Source organism: Populus alba, chromosome 11 (assembly GCF_005239225.2).
Source record: "Populus alba chromosome 11, ASM523922v2, whole genome shotgun sequence".
Taxonomy (NCBI): domain Eukaryota; kingdom Viridiplantae; phylum Streptophyta; class Magnoliopsida; order Malpighiales; family Salicaceae; genus Populus; species Populus alba.
Window position 1 is genome coordinate 4,503,359 of NC_133294.1, and position 18,635 is coordinate 4,521,993.

General features: G+C 34.9%; 1 protein-coding gene across 1 annotated transcript; it reads right to left on the reverse strand.

Moving 5' to 3' along the window:
* Window positions 1-2,377: 2,377 nt before the first annotated feature.
* LOC118039677 (arogenate dehydratase/prephenate dehydratase 1, chloroplastic) lies at window positions 2,378-8,254 on the reverse strand. The gene is made up of 11 exons (XM_035046442.2): window positions 7,405-8,254; window positions 6,222-6,289; window positions 6,050-6,142; window positions 5,761-5,961; window positions 4,777-4,857; window positions 4,589-4,684; window positions 4,397-4,474; window positions 4,204-4,293; window positions 4,052-4,119; window positions 3,082-3,163; window positions 2,378-2,845 (listed from the first exon to the last, which is right to left on the reverse strand). The coding sequence occupies exons 1-11, from the start codon at window positions 7,691-7,693 to the stop codon at window positions 2,789-2,791; spliced, it is 1,203 nt and encodes a 400-aa protein (XP_034902333.1). The 5' UTR covers window positions 7,694-8,254; the 3' UTR covers window positions 2,378-2,788.
* Window positions 8,255-18,635: the final 10,381 nt, after the last annotated feature.

Below are 18,635 nucleotides of genomic sequence, written 5' to 3' on the forward strand. Positions count from 1 at the left end.
ATGCAACGTTAATGTCGGAGTTGCTTCGGTGAAGCTAGGAGAGTGACCAACTCAATTAGCCTTAACTGAGACACTCATTTGCACAAAATACCAAACTCTTTAGTGTGTTCACACATAAAACACTCAAAGATTTTTCTCATCAAGGTTTAAAACCTTTCTCTCAAAATCAAAAGGTCAAAAACACTTCACATTGGTCTTCAAATTTGTTACAAAACCACTTAAATCCAAATCATTGATCTAGTGGTGAAACCAACCTAGTTCTGGTTTATTACAGTCCTAACAAAATCATCTAAAAGCTCTTAATCCAGGGGAAAAGGAAGAGGAAAAAAAAACTTTAGTTAAGGTTTAAGAAATACAATTCATGATTTCAAGGTTTCAATTTGTTTTGTTGAGTTGAGAGATAAAAAGAAAGGAAGGTAGCAATAGAAATCAATTCTTACTTGAAGATTTCAAGCTTAGAAGGTATATATTTACAAACCTTGAAAGTGGAGTCCATGAGATCTGCTGGATTGATTGAATTAGTACGTTATGTTTACATTTTAGTTAGATTTGAAATCTACCAAATGTGGTAGCAAAATGTTGATTTTTTTTGGTTAGTTAATGTATGGTTTCAGGTTCTTAAGTTGTGGTTTAGCCCTATGGAATGTCAAAATGTCAATTTTAAAACCTAGATTGTTTAAGCATGCCTTTTGTTTTGAGTTGGCTATTTAGGGAATGAAGATTTAAGCATGTTTTTATTGTTTTTATTAGTCTATTTTGTTTCAATTATGTTTGTCATTAGTATTGTGGTTTGCAGAAGAAAATATATTTTAGAGGCCTTAAATGACCATTCTAGGATTGAACAATGTTTTTAGGTTTTTTGGGATACTAGGTTCATATTCTTCATATTCATTCAAAGAATATTTTTGGGGATGCTAGTTTTAGAGCTTGTTTTGATTCAATTCTGGTTTCTGCAAGTTTATATATCATTATTAATAAATAATCTAGAACTTTCAAGCATCAATAATATATTTTTGTGGGTTTTAATCTTAGGATTTTGGTTTTAAACCGAAACCTATTCTTGACAAAAATCATAATGTTTGAGTAATAATCAAAGAAAACTGACACTTGATTCTTGATCTATTCTTGGTTGTGCACAAAACTTTACTTTTTATTGCTTGAGATCTGGTCTAGATTGATATTCATGTTTTTGGGTTTAGGTTAGAATGTTCTTCGTGTTCTTCATTTTGTTTGTATTTGATCTGTTTTTCTTAAGAAATTTTTGATTTTTTATGTTTTTGTTATGTTGAATCTGTTTTGGTTTTGAGTCTTTGTTTTGGTTTGTTGTCCGGTCAACCCATTCAGGTCAACATATTTGTGTTAACTATGTCGAGTCAACCCACTCAGGGCAACCCAATCGTGTTAGTCATAGGCGCCCTGTTTAGTTTGTCACTTTTTTTTTTTTTAATTTATAGTGGTGTTTGACAAACACTCCTTAAACTTATTTTGGTTAGTTTTTATTTCAAGAAATCTTTTTTTGTCAAATATAGCGTTGCAAAAAAAATATAATAAATAATAACTAAATATTAAAAATATAAAAAATAATAATAGTAATATAAAAAAAATTTTTTTTGTCTGGTATATACCATTAAATCTCTCAAAAATAAAAATAAAAATTATATTTTGTTTTTTTTTTAAATAAAATAAATGATATGTTTTATTTTTCTTAACTAGATTTAACAATCACTTTTATTGAAACCATGAGAATTTAACTAATATTTTAATAATTTATAAAATCTTAATTTTTGATAATTAATGATAAATATTCTAGTATAAATATTGGACCTACATAGACTAGCATTTAAATATTAAGAATTGATTAAGAAATTTTTAAAATTATTCTAAATATTTATCAATTTTAATTTAAAGTACTTTTCATCACGACACACGAGCCATGTAAGGACATGTACATGGATCCTTTTTATAAGAATTAATTTGAGCACATGAGCCTATAATATATTTGAAAATCTTCATTCTAAATCATAGACAGATTAACAATTAAAAACTCATAAAAACCTTCAAACCGCATTTAGACAACATAATACAGCTTACTATAGATAAAGTGTGTTAGAAATGCTAATATATTCTCTAATAACAACCAATCTCGATAAAACTAATACTTAAAGACCTTAAATCAAACAACTTTATGGCATCTTCCTCGACCCCTGACACCACACTAACAAGTGCAACAAGGCTTATGATTCCTGGTGGTCGGAAGTGGATAGAGGGAGGGAGCTACTTGTTTATATTTGCTCTAAAAGATGCATTTATAATCAGTCCTTTAACATATGACAGTAAATAATGGGAAGAAATGATCATTCACTAGAGAAAGCATGCCTAAAACTATAAATGCTTTGAAGACCATGTTATTAAATCTTTCAGATCCAAAAATAGAGGAGGACAGGGCGCGCGGGCGGCGGCGGCGGCTTACACGTCTCATGCACTAATTATTTCAAGAAACCGAGGGAATGTCCTCGGAGACCATTTAGGCATCAATTGTTACAGCTTACTCCAAGAAACCTCAATTTTGCAAGAATTTTGAAAGAGAAAATTGAAAATGGAAAGAGAGATCATGCCGAAGAGAAACAAACATCTCATCAACAAGTCTTCACCATATCCCAGTAATCTCTCCTCAACATATCTTCACCCCATCCCAGTTATCTCCCTTCCTCCAGATTTATCAGAAGCATGCATATGTACGGTGACAAAAGCTAAATCATAATCTCTTCATTGCAGGTTCAGTGACCACCTAAAGAGTTGCATCTGTTGGATAGCAGCCAAGAACACGAAGAAATCTTGCAAATTCCTGGGCGAAGATAAATAAAATCCAAAATAAATTCAGTTGCAGTTAACAAGTTCTGGCTCGAGGTTTAGGGTATGTGAAAGAAAAAACAGGCAATATATCAGAGAGTACATTCAAAATGCAGAATTATACGAAGTAGAAGCTTGAAGAAGAAACATATAGTCAGGGGTTCGCTTCTGAAATATAACAAGGATGATTTTTCTCAGAAGTGTCAGGAAATTTTAAGACGACTCACTGACCTGCAAATGTGCCAAAGCATGCTGGGCCCGAGGTTCTGCCATGGAAGCGTCAAAGTCAATGTAGAAAAGGTAATCGAAGTACCTGTCACCAGAAATACATCATCACTATTACACAGAATCCAGAATTCAAGAAATGGTGTTTACATTTGAAACTACAGAAGACAGCATAGACCATTTAGTTGCAGAGGTCTTAGAAAGAAATGAGAAACTCGAGATTCACCAAAAATTCATTTTAGGTTCAGTTGAGTGAAGTCTATATTTTGCATATCGACAATAATGCAAAACTTATGGTGCATAGGTAAATGGAGATGAACAGTATATTTTCAGCACTGAATTGAGCACGGAAATGTCTCAAGTCTCAATGATAAGAAAACAGAAAAATATATACACTTTCTGAAAAATGACAAGCTTTCTGAACAATGACAAAGCACAAGACTTCCATTCCGAATGTTTCATGAAATGGTTTATCTCATCTTCTTCATATCATAGAGACATAAAAGAGTGCTTTGAGAAATTATCTCACTCAACTCTAACCATGGTTCTATTTGCTTGATAGAAGAACAGGGTTATCGGCAGCATTTTTTCATATAAAGAAAAAATCCTTTCCAGTCATCATCTTGGTCATTACAGGTGCATTAAATATAGGAAAATGCATGGTAATATGTAACTATTGCATTTTACATCTCTCTCTCTCGGGTCTTTCAACAGGTATTCTTCATAATTTACAAAGCTCCATTGACCCAAAGTATATACATTTTTTACTTCCTAGTTTTGCTATTAACTACCTATTTCTCCATATCTTTTTCTAGTGTTATTCTCCTTTTCAATTTTATTTGATGGTTTTTCCAAATCATTCATCATAAAATGCATTGATTTTCATCAACAGAATCGACCACCAGATATAAATAGTAGGTTAGCTCACGTCCAACGTCACAACTTGCAAACCTTCATAAAAAAGGTTAGCACTAACCTGGCACTTCCCTTGTTAGAGTCATCAACAACCCTTAATGGACGCTTTCTTTGAGGGCGACTCTCGATCTGAAAGTTGGTCAAAAAGAAAAAGAAATTGGTTTTTTGGACACAGTTAAGGGGGGAAAATATGTTAGCTATTAGAAAAATTACCTTTGTCAAGTTGATGTCCCTCAAAGCAAACACTGCTAGAGCTTTGAACAGCATGCCAGGACCTTCTTCGAGAGTGAAAACAATGCTTGTCTAAGATGGGGAAAAATCATGACTCGGTAACAAATGTTTATAACAACTTTTTTGTTGATATGTTAAAAGAAAGTATACAGGACAGGGAGGTGAGTAATAGTACCTTATGGGGCCTGTTACTTCCAGGAATCATAGGTTCTCTTGCAAGTATCAAAAAGCGGGTAATATTATCATCATCATCCTAACATGTGTAAGTGAACAAAATCAGGCTAATTTAAGTTCAATATGAGGAAAGTACTTAATTTTAAAATTCATGCAATAAACAGTCATGGGAAACTTAAAGGAGAAGCCTTACCTGGATTTTTTCCAATAGAATGCTGAGCCCATAGATGTCTGCTGCACGAGCGCTAGCAATTGCTCCAGTATCTCTTTCCCCATTTGCCACAACCATCTGTCCTTGAATATTTTAACATTTGGTACACAGACAATCTATAGCATGATTCAAGCTTAGTCAAAACAAGATTTAAAGGATCTGAAAATTACCTGAGCAGCACCTGCAGTATCATCAGCACTAACTCTGATGATACCTAATTTGGTCAAAGTCATCTCACATTGAGCAAGTGCCTACAAGTTAGAATATCTTTTAATAGAGCATCATATGTACTTTTGAATTTAACCATCAAGTCCAAGCATCATTAGTCGGTCTCATATAAAGTTTAAAGATCAAATGCTCGAAATGTCAAGAATCAAAAGTTGAGAAAGTAATTAGATCACACTAAAATGACCCTACATTGGCTGGATTAGCACTAGTTAATAGGTGTTATACAAGGTTAGAAATGATTTACCATAATGGAATGAGCTCCAAAGTTTTTAGTAATAAATGAAATTTCACAAGCACTTTGACCACAAATTGATGAGTGTTTATATCTAACAGCTGAATCTCATGGTATACATCAGTAGATGTTTTCTAAAACAAACCAAAATTAGTACAAGCATTCATTGGAGGGTGTCTCCTAATCTATCGATGAGTGTTTATATCTAACAGCTGAATCTCATGGTATACATCAGTAGATGTTTTCTAAAACAAACCAAAATTAGCACACAACCATTCATTGGAGGGTGTCTCCTAATCTAAAACAAACTTCCAATAAATTCCTGCATGCAAAGTTTGGCTTTCCAAATCATTTAGTATCACTTTATCCAGAAAATCGTTAGTTATACTTGTAAAGGAAAACAATAATGGTAATGACACTAACAATATCAGCAAAATTAAAATTTTGTATGTAATCGGATGCACTTCTCAAGGCAAATCATGATATTGTTCTTCGTTAGATCAAACATTTTGGAGAAGCCTATCTCCATTTACTGTCTCATGCAAGCAAGAAAAAACACCATTTTCAGAAGAGTAAATCAATAAACTGGGTATTTATTCCCTTGTCTAACATTCATATAAGATCTACTCGTAAAAACTGTATGTGGACCTAATAAAAATGTAAGAGTGAGAGCAGAACTCTGAGTACAACTAACCTGGGGGTGGCTCAAAACACGTTTCAATTCCTCCTTTGGTACACCAGGCAATCCCAAAAGGCAATGGTTAACTACCATCTGCACCTCTCCTACTATATGCAGCCTATGACGAAGGAGTAAATCATAATTACGGTGGATGCTGCCACCCACTGAATTCTCGATGGGGAGGACTGCTTTATCCACTAACCAGAGTTCAACTGCCTGGTCAATTGAGCACATGAAAATATTGGTGACAATCATTTGTAGCTTAGTTTAACAAAGAAAAGTGATGCATAAGAAATTTATGAACCTTGAAAGCAGCTTCAAACTGATCACATGGAACAGTTTCGCACTTTGGATATGCTTTTAGCGCAGCAGCCTCACTGTATGCACCAGGTATCCCCTAAAAGTGGGCATCCAAGCAAACATAAGAATAGCACAAAAGACATGGATGTTAGGGAGAAGAATATCCAAGTGGTTACCTGATAAGCAACCCGTACTTGTGCACCATTTCCAGGAGAAGAAGAAAGATCTGTAGCGGACAGCGGTTCTACAATACATAGCAAAAATGCAAAATGGATCAAAGAACATTTTTTGGAGTTTTGGAAATCGACACCAGCTTACTAGATTTTCTTTGTCATTATTGCACTGGCACAATGCATTGTTATTGCTTTGACTAACTTAATAGGCGACATGGTAATTATCCATCACATGGTTTGAAGCTATTCGTATGAATAAGATCCATCACAAACCTCCAAAAGATCTAACATACCCAGACTAGTGGACAAACTAATACAAATAATGGAAACCACTAATTTCATATTAATGACTGAAAAGGAATTAAATTAATTACTACTATAAAAATCGATCCTTAGTCCAATTATGCATGCAGAACACGAAAATTAAACCAAGAAATGCTCAACTACATGCACTCGACGAGCATCTGCGACAAGGCTAGCACCCTATATAGAATTTTTAAATTTTCAACAAAATCTTCTTCCACAAACCTAAAAATGCCTGAATGCATGCACATTATGAGCATCCAACTTGATCACGTCTTATATGGCATTTCCAGATTTTGAATAAATCTTCTTCTATGGAAATACAAATTCTCAACAAATTCTTCTTGTAATATAAACCTAAAAATGCCTAAAAGCATGCCCTCTATAAGCATCCAACACAATCAGCATCATATATTGCATTTCAAGATTCTGAATTAATCTTCTTCCCATAAATTGAATAAACATTCAAAATGATCCTAATAGCTTCAAATCATTAGTTATCTTCCAAATATAAATGGAAACACATAATTGATTCTATCAGCTAAATAAGATAAATCCATCCCATCATCCCAGCTGTAACCACAATAACATTGGCTGAGAACCACAAAAACTATAGAACAGAACCGAAAATCAATCTGCATTGCCAACCAATTGATTATGTTTTGGTTTTCAAATCCAAACCAAATTGAATGTTCATCTACAGACGCATGTAAATTAGTAATCCACCGGTGAATCAAAGTCCTGTTTTACACTAAAGCAGGCTGTTTTTCTATTCTACAGCATACAAAGCTAGTAAATTTAAAACAGTAATTCACTATATAACAATCCAAGAAGAATAAACAGCTTAACTTCAAAAACAGTGAATGATTATATAATAACTCACTAGGAAGGAGGTTCAAATCCTTGTGAAACCCTCTGGACTGAGTGTCCTGAACCTGATCAGTTGCCCCAGAGGTATCCACCGGAGGAGCTGAAGGCTTCTCATCTTCAACAGGAGTGATAGCTCTTTGAGCCAAAACACTTAAGCAACAACATTCCCATTTAGGAACCCTCTCAAGATCCCAATAGCACCTCAAATCCACACATCTCCTCAACCCCAAATCTGACACGCCCACTTTAGAATGAGGCCTTAAAGGGCTAATCCAGATGGGAGAAGCAGCCCTTAAAGCCATTAAAGAGTAAAAAAGATTGCAACTTTCACAATGTATATGCAAATGTAAACCAAAACCAAAACAAAACAACCTCACCAACAAGGCATTAAGAAAACATAAGAGAAGGGTTGTTGGTGATGGGGTTGTTGGAGGTGAGTTTTGGTGAAATCTCCTACAGCATTTGTCAAGGAGACTCAAATAAATGGACCCCACTAACCCAAAAAACCCATACAACTAAAACCCACAATTCTATGGTCTCTCTATGTAATGAAAATCAAGAAAAGAAGTGATCTTTTTCACTTTTTGTTATTTCATAAAAAGAATTTGACGACCAAAAAAAAAAAGGCTCTTTACAAGAGATTGTTAGTGAGGTAGGTGAGCCAGAATTTTGGCTACTCGTTTCCACAGAATCTAGAGAGAGAAAAAAATTAAAAAGAAATACAAAAGAGAAAAGGCTTTACAAGAGAAAGAGGCATTAAAGAGACAGCATTGAATGAGAAATAAATGTGTTTTCTTGCTTTCAATGTCTCTAGTATGCATTTACAAGTAAACTCAATCTCTTAACAGGTATTACCAAAGAAGAGGGTGGGAGGTGGTTCTATCTTGTGGTGGGGTAAACGTTATTTCTAGTTTTCTACCCTTGAAGATTTATCAATGTTTCACTTTAATACCTAGCAGGTCCCAAGTGTATTATGTCAGTATTTTTCCCCCTTAACAATTCTATATATATATATATATATATATATATATATATATATTTGGATTTTGAGTTTTCTTAGGCTGCTAGGTGTTTTTGTGAAATATTATAGGTTTATGGGGATTCGAGAGGAAAGAATGGGAGAAAAAGTAACAAAAACATGATGAAAAGAGAGATTTATTATAATAATTTCGTTGTAAAAAACACAATTGAAGAATTTTGACAACTGTAGAGGTAAGATTGGGAAATTTTAAACTTATGGAAGACAGGGAAATGACATTGATAAAACCATAATGATAAATAAAACTAGAATGCACCCTTCTTCTTTTCTTTGATTCTTTCAATCATTTTAGAGTATTGCTAAGCATTTTAAACCATAGGAAGTAGTTTTTCATCCCTTGAAATCAATGTTATTTAAGGCTAAAACCATAGGCTTAACATATTAAAAAAAATAAAAACAACTTTGTTTTTTTTTTTTAAATAATAATCCGGTAAAGTCATATCTAACCATGTTGCTATCAACATTTGTTAATGGCTATTTAATACTTGGAAAACAGAGTTGTTATAGTAAAGCCAAACCTAGCAATTTTAGTCAGGAATGTTTCCCTAATTTTGTCTAATAGTAATTAGGTTTCGGTTAGTGGTTTTGTGATATCCCATTTTGAGAGTTTTCTTCCTTGCATGTTTTGATTACTATATGTGAAGAACGATGTTACATTTGCGGCAATTGTTTATATCTCAAATTTTTTTTTTCTATAATTATTTAATATGTTTTGAATTAAAAATACTTGGAAAAAACCCATGACAAAAGTAATGGCGCATGGTTATCTTGGACAAAGGTTTTTGGAAAGGAGTCACCGTTATCATGAATTTTTCACTTTGGTAGGGCCAAAAGCCTGCAATTTTACTTTCCGGCAACCAAAAATGGTTAGATTTGGCTTTGTGAAGCAGAATCTTCTTACCAGATAAGAGCAATCTCCATGTTAAGGCAAGACAAGAAGAGAAGGACAGGGTGAACGATGACATGGAATTGCTCTATTGGTATTGTGTAGATTCTTTACAGTACACTGAGCTGGCTATTTGTCCTCTGAAACCCCACTGCAGTCCCTGGATTGCTCGGCTTATTTGGAAAGTTCGTGAAAGATGAAAGCAACTCGTTATCATACTATATTTAGTGGTGTTTTGCACTTCCGTCCGACACACACTTATTTTTAAAATTTTTCTATACATTTTTTTCCCCTATAATTGACCATTTCACAAAATACTATTCGTAATTTTATTATTATTTATCATCTCACAAAATACTATTTTTATACTATTCACAAAATACTATATTTAGTAGTAAATTCGGGTTATTTTATTGTGTTCTATTTTAAAATTGATTTTTTTTCATCATTAATCTTTAACAATGAGTTTATTATAAATTGAGTTTCATAATTTTTTTTTAATAGAGATATCTCAATTTTATAATTTTGATTATGAGTTTGACAAATTAATCAATGTTAATTTAAGTTTTTTTTTCTATAAAATTATCTTGATTTCAAGACTTAAATCATGAGTTTAACAAGTTATTTTAAAAATATAAACTATATTTATACGTAACTTACATAAGGTACTTTAAAAGTGTGTTGAGAGTATTATATATAGTTTATATTTTTAGGTGTGTTTTACTTGAAAATTTATTCAATTAATGTTTTTTTTAGTATTTTTATAGTTTTAATGTGTTTGATGTAAATAATAAAAAGAAAAAATATGAGAAAAAAGATATTTTAAAGTAAAAAATATTTTTAAAAATTTATATATAGTTACATTGATTGAAGGACATTGACAGGGATAAAAATCTCTCTCTCTCTCTATCTCTCTCTCTCTCTCTCTCTCTATATATATATATATATATATATATTCGGTTTTCTTGGAAAGGTTTGAGGATACACCTAAAAGCTTTTGCTCTTATTTAAATAGAAAGTATGATCAGCAGAAAAGGTTCATGATGTGCACACAACCCGCGTGTGATGATGGGATTCTTTGATGAAATATCCTTTGTATTATTCAAAGGTATCATTTTTTAGGTAAAAGATAATGAGTTCTAGAATATGTCAATGCTAACTTGCGTATTTGATATTACAGTAATTTTTGTTTTTTAAAATATTTTTTATTTAAAAAATATTAAATTAATTTTTTTATATTTTAATATACCAATGTTAAAAATTAAAAAAATTATCTTAACATATTTTTAATTAATAAATATTTTTAAAACACACAACTATCCTGGCCTTATAAAGAATGCTAAGAAAGTTGGGTGCATATGCGACAATATCATAGTGAGTCAATTAGATTCCTTTGATTATATCGATCACTACATCCTTGTCTACTCTTTAATTTGCCAATCATCCCACAATATCATATAGCTGCAATAATATATCGAGCTAGTGACCTTAGAGTTAGTGTATGAGACATTATAATATTTTACCGCATATGATTCTCCATGTATTTAATATTTGTTGATTTTACAGCAATTAAGTTAAAATTCAAATCTTGATAGACAAATGAAAATTAATGTCGAGGACAATGCATCCTTTTTTACCCATCTGCCAATCATCCCACAATGTGATAGAGTTGTCTACTAGTCTATTTACAGGAGAATCGGTGGGAGGATTATATATAATATATGTACAAGAATTTTCTATAAAAAAACAATGAGTGTCGTCCCTGTCACAGCTTCGAACCCTTCACAAACCACATATTTCCTCAGGTAGTTGAATCAAATCCTCATATTTCTATTTATTTTCTCTTGGATGTTGCGTTAAGTCCTCCACCTAACCTCGTTTTGTTTTCTTGAAGAGGTAGGTGTTGAAAAGTCTATTGGAAAAAGAAAAAGAAGTTGATCTAAGAAGAGTGATAGGAGCTAGGGCATAGAGTAGAAAATGATGATAGCAAACATTATGATATTCTTGAAAGATAAAGTTAATTACATTGCAGTACTTGTGAAGAGGGGAATTTGGAGCGTCATTTTCTTCTTTTTCAATCTGTGGGCTTCAAGTTGAAGGGATATCTTACACCTAAAGCTCTCTTAGCCAATCCTATCTCAGGTAAATGTCTGGCTATTAATTATTACTGAATTATCATATGATCTCTCTTGTTTAATTTTATTGACTATTTGGTCATCAAGTGTATTTTCTTTACTTTGACTTCAATACATGATTGGAAGTAATACTATATCATAAAATATGTCTGCTAATTAAAGATTACCTTGAAGATTCAAAGAGGGAAAATAGAAAGAATTCACTTAGAAAATCGGACTCTAATATGTAATTTACTGTGTATGAAACAGAAGCTATTATCATACATGTTAAATGATCTTTAGTTTTATATGCCCTAGCTAGCTAAAATGCTATTGATCATAAGTGAGAGAATCTTATTCCAAGAGCATCTTTAGCCGGCTTTTGCTAGTCGACTTGTTCGTCTTCATGGACTTGTCTTCTTTAACCTCGTCCTCTTCGTTCAATCTTCTTTCTGAACTTCCCTCTCCTTCACATGCAAACCTGCCAGAATCCGAGAAGCAGCTAAGGAAACCAGGCAACAAAGCCATCGATAAGAAGCTAGTTGTGGCAATTAAGCTCTTAAATTATGTCGAAAACGAATTCTTTAGATCCAGTAGGGTTTTTTCTGCTTTGAGTTCTTGATATGGAAACACAATTTCTTTCTCCATCTCCATTTATACACACGCTAGAATTCTTCACAAGTAAGCATCCAAATTTATGTGGCAGCTGCTAGAAATCTCATGAACAACTACCTTGGACCCCATGTGTCAAATGACATGTTGGGTTAAGCTGCTATAAGGAAAGAAACACTTCACATGCTAGCTAAGGTCAATTCTAGCATGGTTGAAATTTCGTTGTCACATAATTTCCACAACGATGGAGATATTGTACGTACATGGCAAGAAGACAATATCATCATTCATTTCAGTGTCAGCATCTCTAAAAAAAAAATCCTATTTTAAAAACTTAAATTAATAAAATAATATTTTAAATAATATAAATATAGCTTTTTTTACAATATTTATTTCAATAAAAAAAAAAACCATTTGAAGAGCCAATTATATTAGAGTGAAAGAAGCTAATAATTTATTATTTCTTAATAAATTTAATGTTATTTTTTTTATATGATTACATTTAATTTGTTTATTTTTTTAGTGGTCCCACTTTATTGGTTTTAGTTTTTTTTGAAAGATATGTATGAATAGTATTTATGAGAGAGAAAAAAACATTTTAATATTTTGTTTAGCTTTTTCTTTAAATGTACAAAATAAACATAAAAAAATCAAAATAATATTTTTTAATATTTAGCTTTTTATCTAACACACTCATTAAAGATGCTTTCACCGACTAAAAATGTAGCGGTACGGCACACTAGAAACTTCAAGGCAAGCCTTAATTTAAAAAGTTCCCAGTCCATAGTTTCCATCTCAATTAGATCCTTATCATACCAATACATTTCAATCATATTCTTTAATTAGTCTAAGTTAGCATAATAGTCAAGGATTTGATCGAAAATCATGTCCTTCAAAAAGTTAAATCATTTAAAAATAATTTGATTTCCCTTTAACTCATTAAAAACATTTGAATTTACTGAAATCTTTCATATCACATGATAAAACAGACTATATAAAGAAATTCAATTTATCTCTAATTTGGATGCCATGAGATGAGACTTTAAAAGTTTTATATAAGCCATGTGAAAAAGTCCTCGTGTTCATTCCAAGGCCCATTTAATGACGTTAGGATTCAAAAGGACTTATGGGCCCCAAGAAAACACAGGTGGGTTCTAAAACTATTAAAAGGCCTGGCTTGAAGCCTAGAAAAAACATACATCATCGGGCCTACAGGCCTATCTCTTTAACCATTTGTACACAGAAATTGTTCATAAATAATTTCTTCCCTTCCAAAAAGGGAAAGAAAAATGATAACAAACCCCCGCTATACTATTTTAGTTTTTGGAATTTAACTAGTCGAGCGATGCAATTGAGTTTTAGCAAAACATAAAAATAAAAATAATCATAATTCTTGCTTTCCACTTTCATTTTTTTTTTCTAAAATTATATATCGAATATAAATTACAGTTAATCATGGTTTTCAGGAAAAGTATTTAAAGTTTTTTTTTTTTTTGTTATTATCATATAGTGATAAAAATCCTCCACTCATGGACGACTATTGAGAAAAAAGAAAGTGAACATGTTATGCTAACACGGGCGTGGGCTCATTTTCTTCACGGTGATCACACGTAATGGTAACCATGTCGATCGATCCTCCCTGATGGCACCATTGGCATAGGTCTCGGGGAGGTTATACGTACACACCATGCTAATTGATTCAAAGTTCATCGTCAAAGCTGCAAGCCATCGAGCATTGATACCAAGAGTACTTGTAAATGGAATCCGAAAAGAAAACCAGCCAAATTTACTGTATGACAAGAGCTAGGCGCCATGCAGGAGGAAATTAAGAGGACGACGAAGGGTCCAAGAAGATAGAAGAAACATGAAGGAAAAGAAAGGGGCTTGGAGCTGGCTTTGGTTCCCCTTAGTGAGTGCATGGCTTGTAAGGAAGTGAAATGTGTTTAGATTAGGTCTAGTTTGCTGCAGACATGTTTCACTGTTGTTGGCTGCTCAAGGTCACGACAATGGAAATGGTTAGAGAGTGCTGTTCTTCTTAACCTAGCCCCACTAATCATTTCAAGCCTAGTACAACTGGTATTTTGTGCATCTAAAGCCTTGTACCGTTGGCAACCAAAAGAAAAGAAGATGGAAAGATTGTGTCCCACTTGAACTTGATTAGCAGTGAAAGGGAAGCATGATGATGATGAAGTCTTACATTTATCTTTTCCAGACAAGCCATCAAATGAGGTCCATTGGAAGCATGAGCACAAGTGAAAAATGATTAGCTTAGTAGCATAATCTCAGTTACTTAAGAACAAAAAGTTGTGCTAAATTAATAGTACCAGTTTATAGACTGATTTAGGCAATTAATGTTGGAAGGTTAATCTGCTGCAATATGTTTAACAGTTATTGTTCATGTATTTGTTTCCTTTTATGATTCATTGAATGTAAATCAAATCCCTTAGAATTCTGCATTATTGTAGCATTGAATAGCTTTATTATTTTAACAGTTACTCATGTAATCATCTGTATATATTTCTCTCCAAAAGTTCAATAAAATATAACTTTGCAGATTCAATCTCTTCTTATTCGATTTACATGGTATCAGAGCACACGTAAATTGAAATTCTAAAATCAAAATTCTGCATTCAAAATCCTTCCTAAACATTCTCACGAAATTTTGCCTTCACTGTCATGGCCAATGAAGAAATCAATCTATCAAGTCCCAGCACCATCGCTGCTCCATCTGATTCGTCCAAATCAGACCTTGCATCAAACTTCTGCAAATCTGACATCTCAAACCCATATTTCACCCATCACTCGGATCATCCAGGCCTCATCCTTGTCTCCAAATCACTGAATGGAGATAATTATTCTGGGTGGAAAAGGGCTATGACTCTCGCCCTAAACTCCAAGAACAAACTCGGTTTTGTCAATCGCTCAATTGAAATTCCTTCAGAACAGACTGATCCTGAAGGCTATGCTACCTGGTCACGATATAATGATATGGTCCATTCCTGGATCATCAATACATTGAACCCGGAAATTGCAGATAGTGTAATCTATTATCCCACCGCACATGAAGTCTGGGAAGATTTACAGGAACTTTTTTCACAGAGCAATGTGCCTCGCATATTTGAAATTCAGAGGGACATTGCATATCTTCGACAGGAGCAGCTCTCCATCTCCTCATATTACACGAAATTGAAAGGTTTGTGGGATGAATTGGCTTCATACACAGACACAACACATGGAACGCAGGCAGACCAACAAAGATTAATGCAGTTCTTAATGGGTTTAAATGACACTTACTCTGCAATTCGAGGCCAAATCTTGCTGATGAATCCTCTGCCATCCACTCGCCAAGCTTATTCTTCGGTATGTCAAGAAGAAAAGCAACGATTTCTCAGCGTTGCACAAACGGAGATGGGTGAGAGTGCTGCCATGGCAGTACGTTATAATAATCAAGGAAAAAGAAATTTTGTCTTAGAGACAGATCGCCCACAACACTCCGTGAATCGCTTCTCTCAGCCTCGTGATACTCGACCGCAAGGAGAACGCTGTTTTGACCAGGATCGGCGCCGTTTTGGGTCAGGAAGGGGAAGGCCCCAGTGCACCCATTGTGGAGAAATGGGGCATTGGGTGCAAAAGTGTTTCCAGTTAAATGGGTATCCACCGAGACACCCTAAAGCGAGGATGAATGGGTACCCGATTGGAAATCAAAGCCCGATTGGAAATCAGCACTCAATTGGAAATCAGCACAATGGTTTTCCCTTAGCTAACCAGGTATCTGAAATGTCCCACAAAGATGAGGTAAGGCCCACGGTTTCGTTGTCAGAAACTCAACTCAAGCAATTTTTGTCACTCCTAAATAATCATGAGGACAGTTCTAGCTCAAAAACCAATGCAGTAACAAAGCCAGGTTTGTCTGAACTTGATAACCATAACTGGATTATTGACAGTGGGGCTACTGACCATATCACATCTTCATCTGAATTGTTGAATGAAAATAAGGACTGCTCACTACCACCTGTACTGTTACCTAGTGGAGACAAGGCAGATATTATTGCGAAAGGGTCTTTACCCTTAAATTCAGTCTATTATCTGCATGATGTTTTATCTGTGCCTACATTCAAAGTCGACTTGATGTCAGTCAGTCGTTTGACAAGGAGTTTGAACTGTTCAGTGACTTTTCTCCCTTATTGGTGTATTTTGCAGGATCTGGCTACGAGGAGGACGATTGGTTTGGGTAAACAGCGAAACGGCCTATACTATTTGGTGGCATTAGCGACAAAAAAAACCTCACCAAACCTTCCTCAACCACAAATCATCCTGCATGCTACCTTACCCTCTCCTCTACCGACCTGTGGCATAATCGTCTAGGACATGTCTCACCTTCCCGTTTAAGTTTTCTCGCTAAATTTTTTTTGAATTTTTCCGTTGAGTCAAAAAAATGCTTGCCACATGTCCTTTGGCTAAGCAAAGTCGTCTATCTTTTGGTACTAGTACTATTTCATCTACCAAGCCTTTTGATATTATACATTGTGACATTTGGGGTCATTATCGACATTCATCTATTTCTGGCGCTAATTATTTTCTCACCATTGTTGATGATTATACACGTTTTACGTGGATATTTTTAATGCGTCACAAAACTGAAGCACAATCAATTTTACAACATTTCTTCAGTTATATTTTCACTCAATTTGAATCTCGCATTAAAATTTTTCGAAGTGACAATGGTGGAGAATTTATCTCACTTCGATCTTTTTTTCAAGATAAAGGTGTCATTTTTCAAACTTCTTGTGTTTACACTCCTCAATAAAATGGGGTAGTGGAACGCAAACACCGACACATCTTACAAGTTGCTCGTGCTTTAAAATTCCATGCTCAACTCCCTTCACAATTTTGGGGAGAATGTGCCCTCACGGCTGTCCATATAATTAATCGGCTACCTTCACCGGTTATCTCTTTCAAAACACCTTTTGAACTTCTCTATTCCAAACCACCCTCATACTCTCATCTTCGCGTTTTTGGTTGTCTCACTTATGCCACTAATGTTCACACTTCTCATAAATTTGACCGACGCGCCATTCCTTCTATTTTCATTGGATATCCAATCGGTCAAAAGGCATACAAGTTATTTGATTTATCAACAAAAAAGGTCTTTACTAGCCGGGATGTAAAATTTCATGAAAATATTTTTCCATATGCCACGGTCAACCCTTCCCATGTGCCCCATTATTCTGCCCAAAACTCATCAACCCACAAATCTGGACCCCTCCCGCTTCCAACCCCGCCCCATGATCCTTTTGAGCCTCAATTTCGGCCCAGCCCAGAAACCCTCACCTCAGCTCAAACTCCCAATCCCTTACAAAATCACCTTCGGCCCAGCCCAGTTCCCCTCAACTCAGCCTCACCTCCCGATCCATTACATCATCACCTTCAGCCCAGCCCCTCTCCACTTATCCAAACCGAGTCCACGCCCTCTCCAGCCAATGACCTGTCATCCACACAAACTTCCCCAAATCCAATTCCACAATCTTCGTCTCCACCGCTTGAACCAATACCCCTCCGATCCCTCATCTCGCCTGAACCTGACCCAACCCACACCTCTCCAGTACCTACAACTTCACCTCCAGTAGCCCCACGTCGCTCCAGCCGCCAAATTGTTCCTCCAATTAAACTCGCCGATTACTTCTGCTCCGCTGCTTACTCCGATCAATCGACCTCCCTCGTTCCAGCTCCGATCAAAGGTACACGATACCCACTGTCCAATTTCGTTTCATACCACAGATATAACCCTGCTTATCACTCTTTTGTGGCTAAAATTGAAACTGTCACGAAACCAAAATCATACTCTGAGGCCGTTGTTCATCCCGAATGGCAACAAGCCATGCAGACCGAACTACAAGCCCTTCAAGCCAATGGCACTTGGTCACTCACCCCTCTCCCAGTTGGTAAGACCCCGATTGGTTGCCGTTGGGTTTTCAAGGTCAAGCATAACTCAGACGGGTCAATTGAACGGTTCAAGGCACGGCTTGTGGCGAAGGGTTTCACACAATTAGCTGGCATTGATTATCAGGATACTTTCTCCCCAACAGCCAAGATCATCTTAGTTCGGTGTCTATTAGCTCTGGCTGCTGCCCGTGGATGGAATCTTCATCAACTTGACGTCAATAATGCATTCCTCCACGGTGATCTTCACGAAGAAATTTACATGTCTCCACCTCTTGGGCTTCGAAGACAGGGGGAGGAACACTTATTCTGCCGTCTACACAAATCATTGTATGGGTTGAAGCAGGCATCACGGCAATGGTTTGCCAAATTCTCTGAGGCCATACAATCAGCTTGTTATGAACAGTCAAAAGCCGATTATTCTCTCTTCATCAGAAAGCAAGGCAAGTCATTTACTGTTCTTTTGATATATGTAGACGATATCTTAATTACTGGTAATGATCCCGTGAGCATAGCTGATATCAAGAAATTCCTGCATAGAAAATTTCACCTTAAAGATCTTGGTAAACTGAGATATTTCCTTGGTATTGAGATTTCCACATCCAAAGCTGGTACTTTTATCTCTCAACGAAAATACGCATTGGAAATTATTA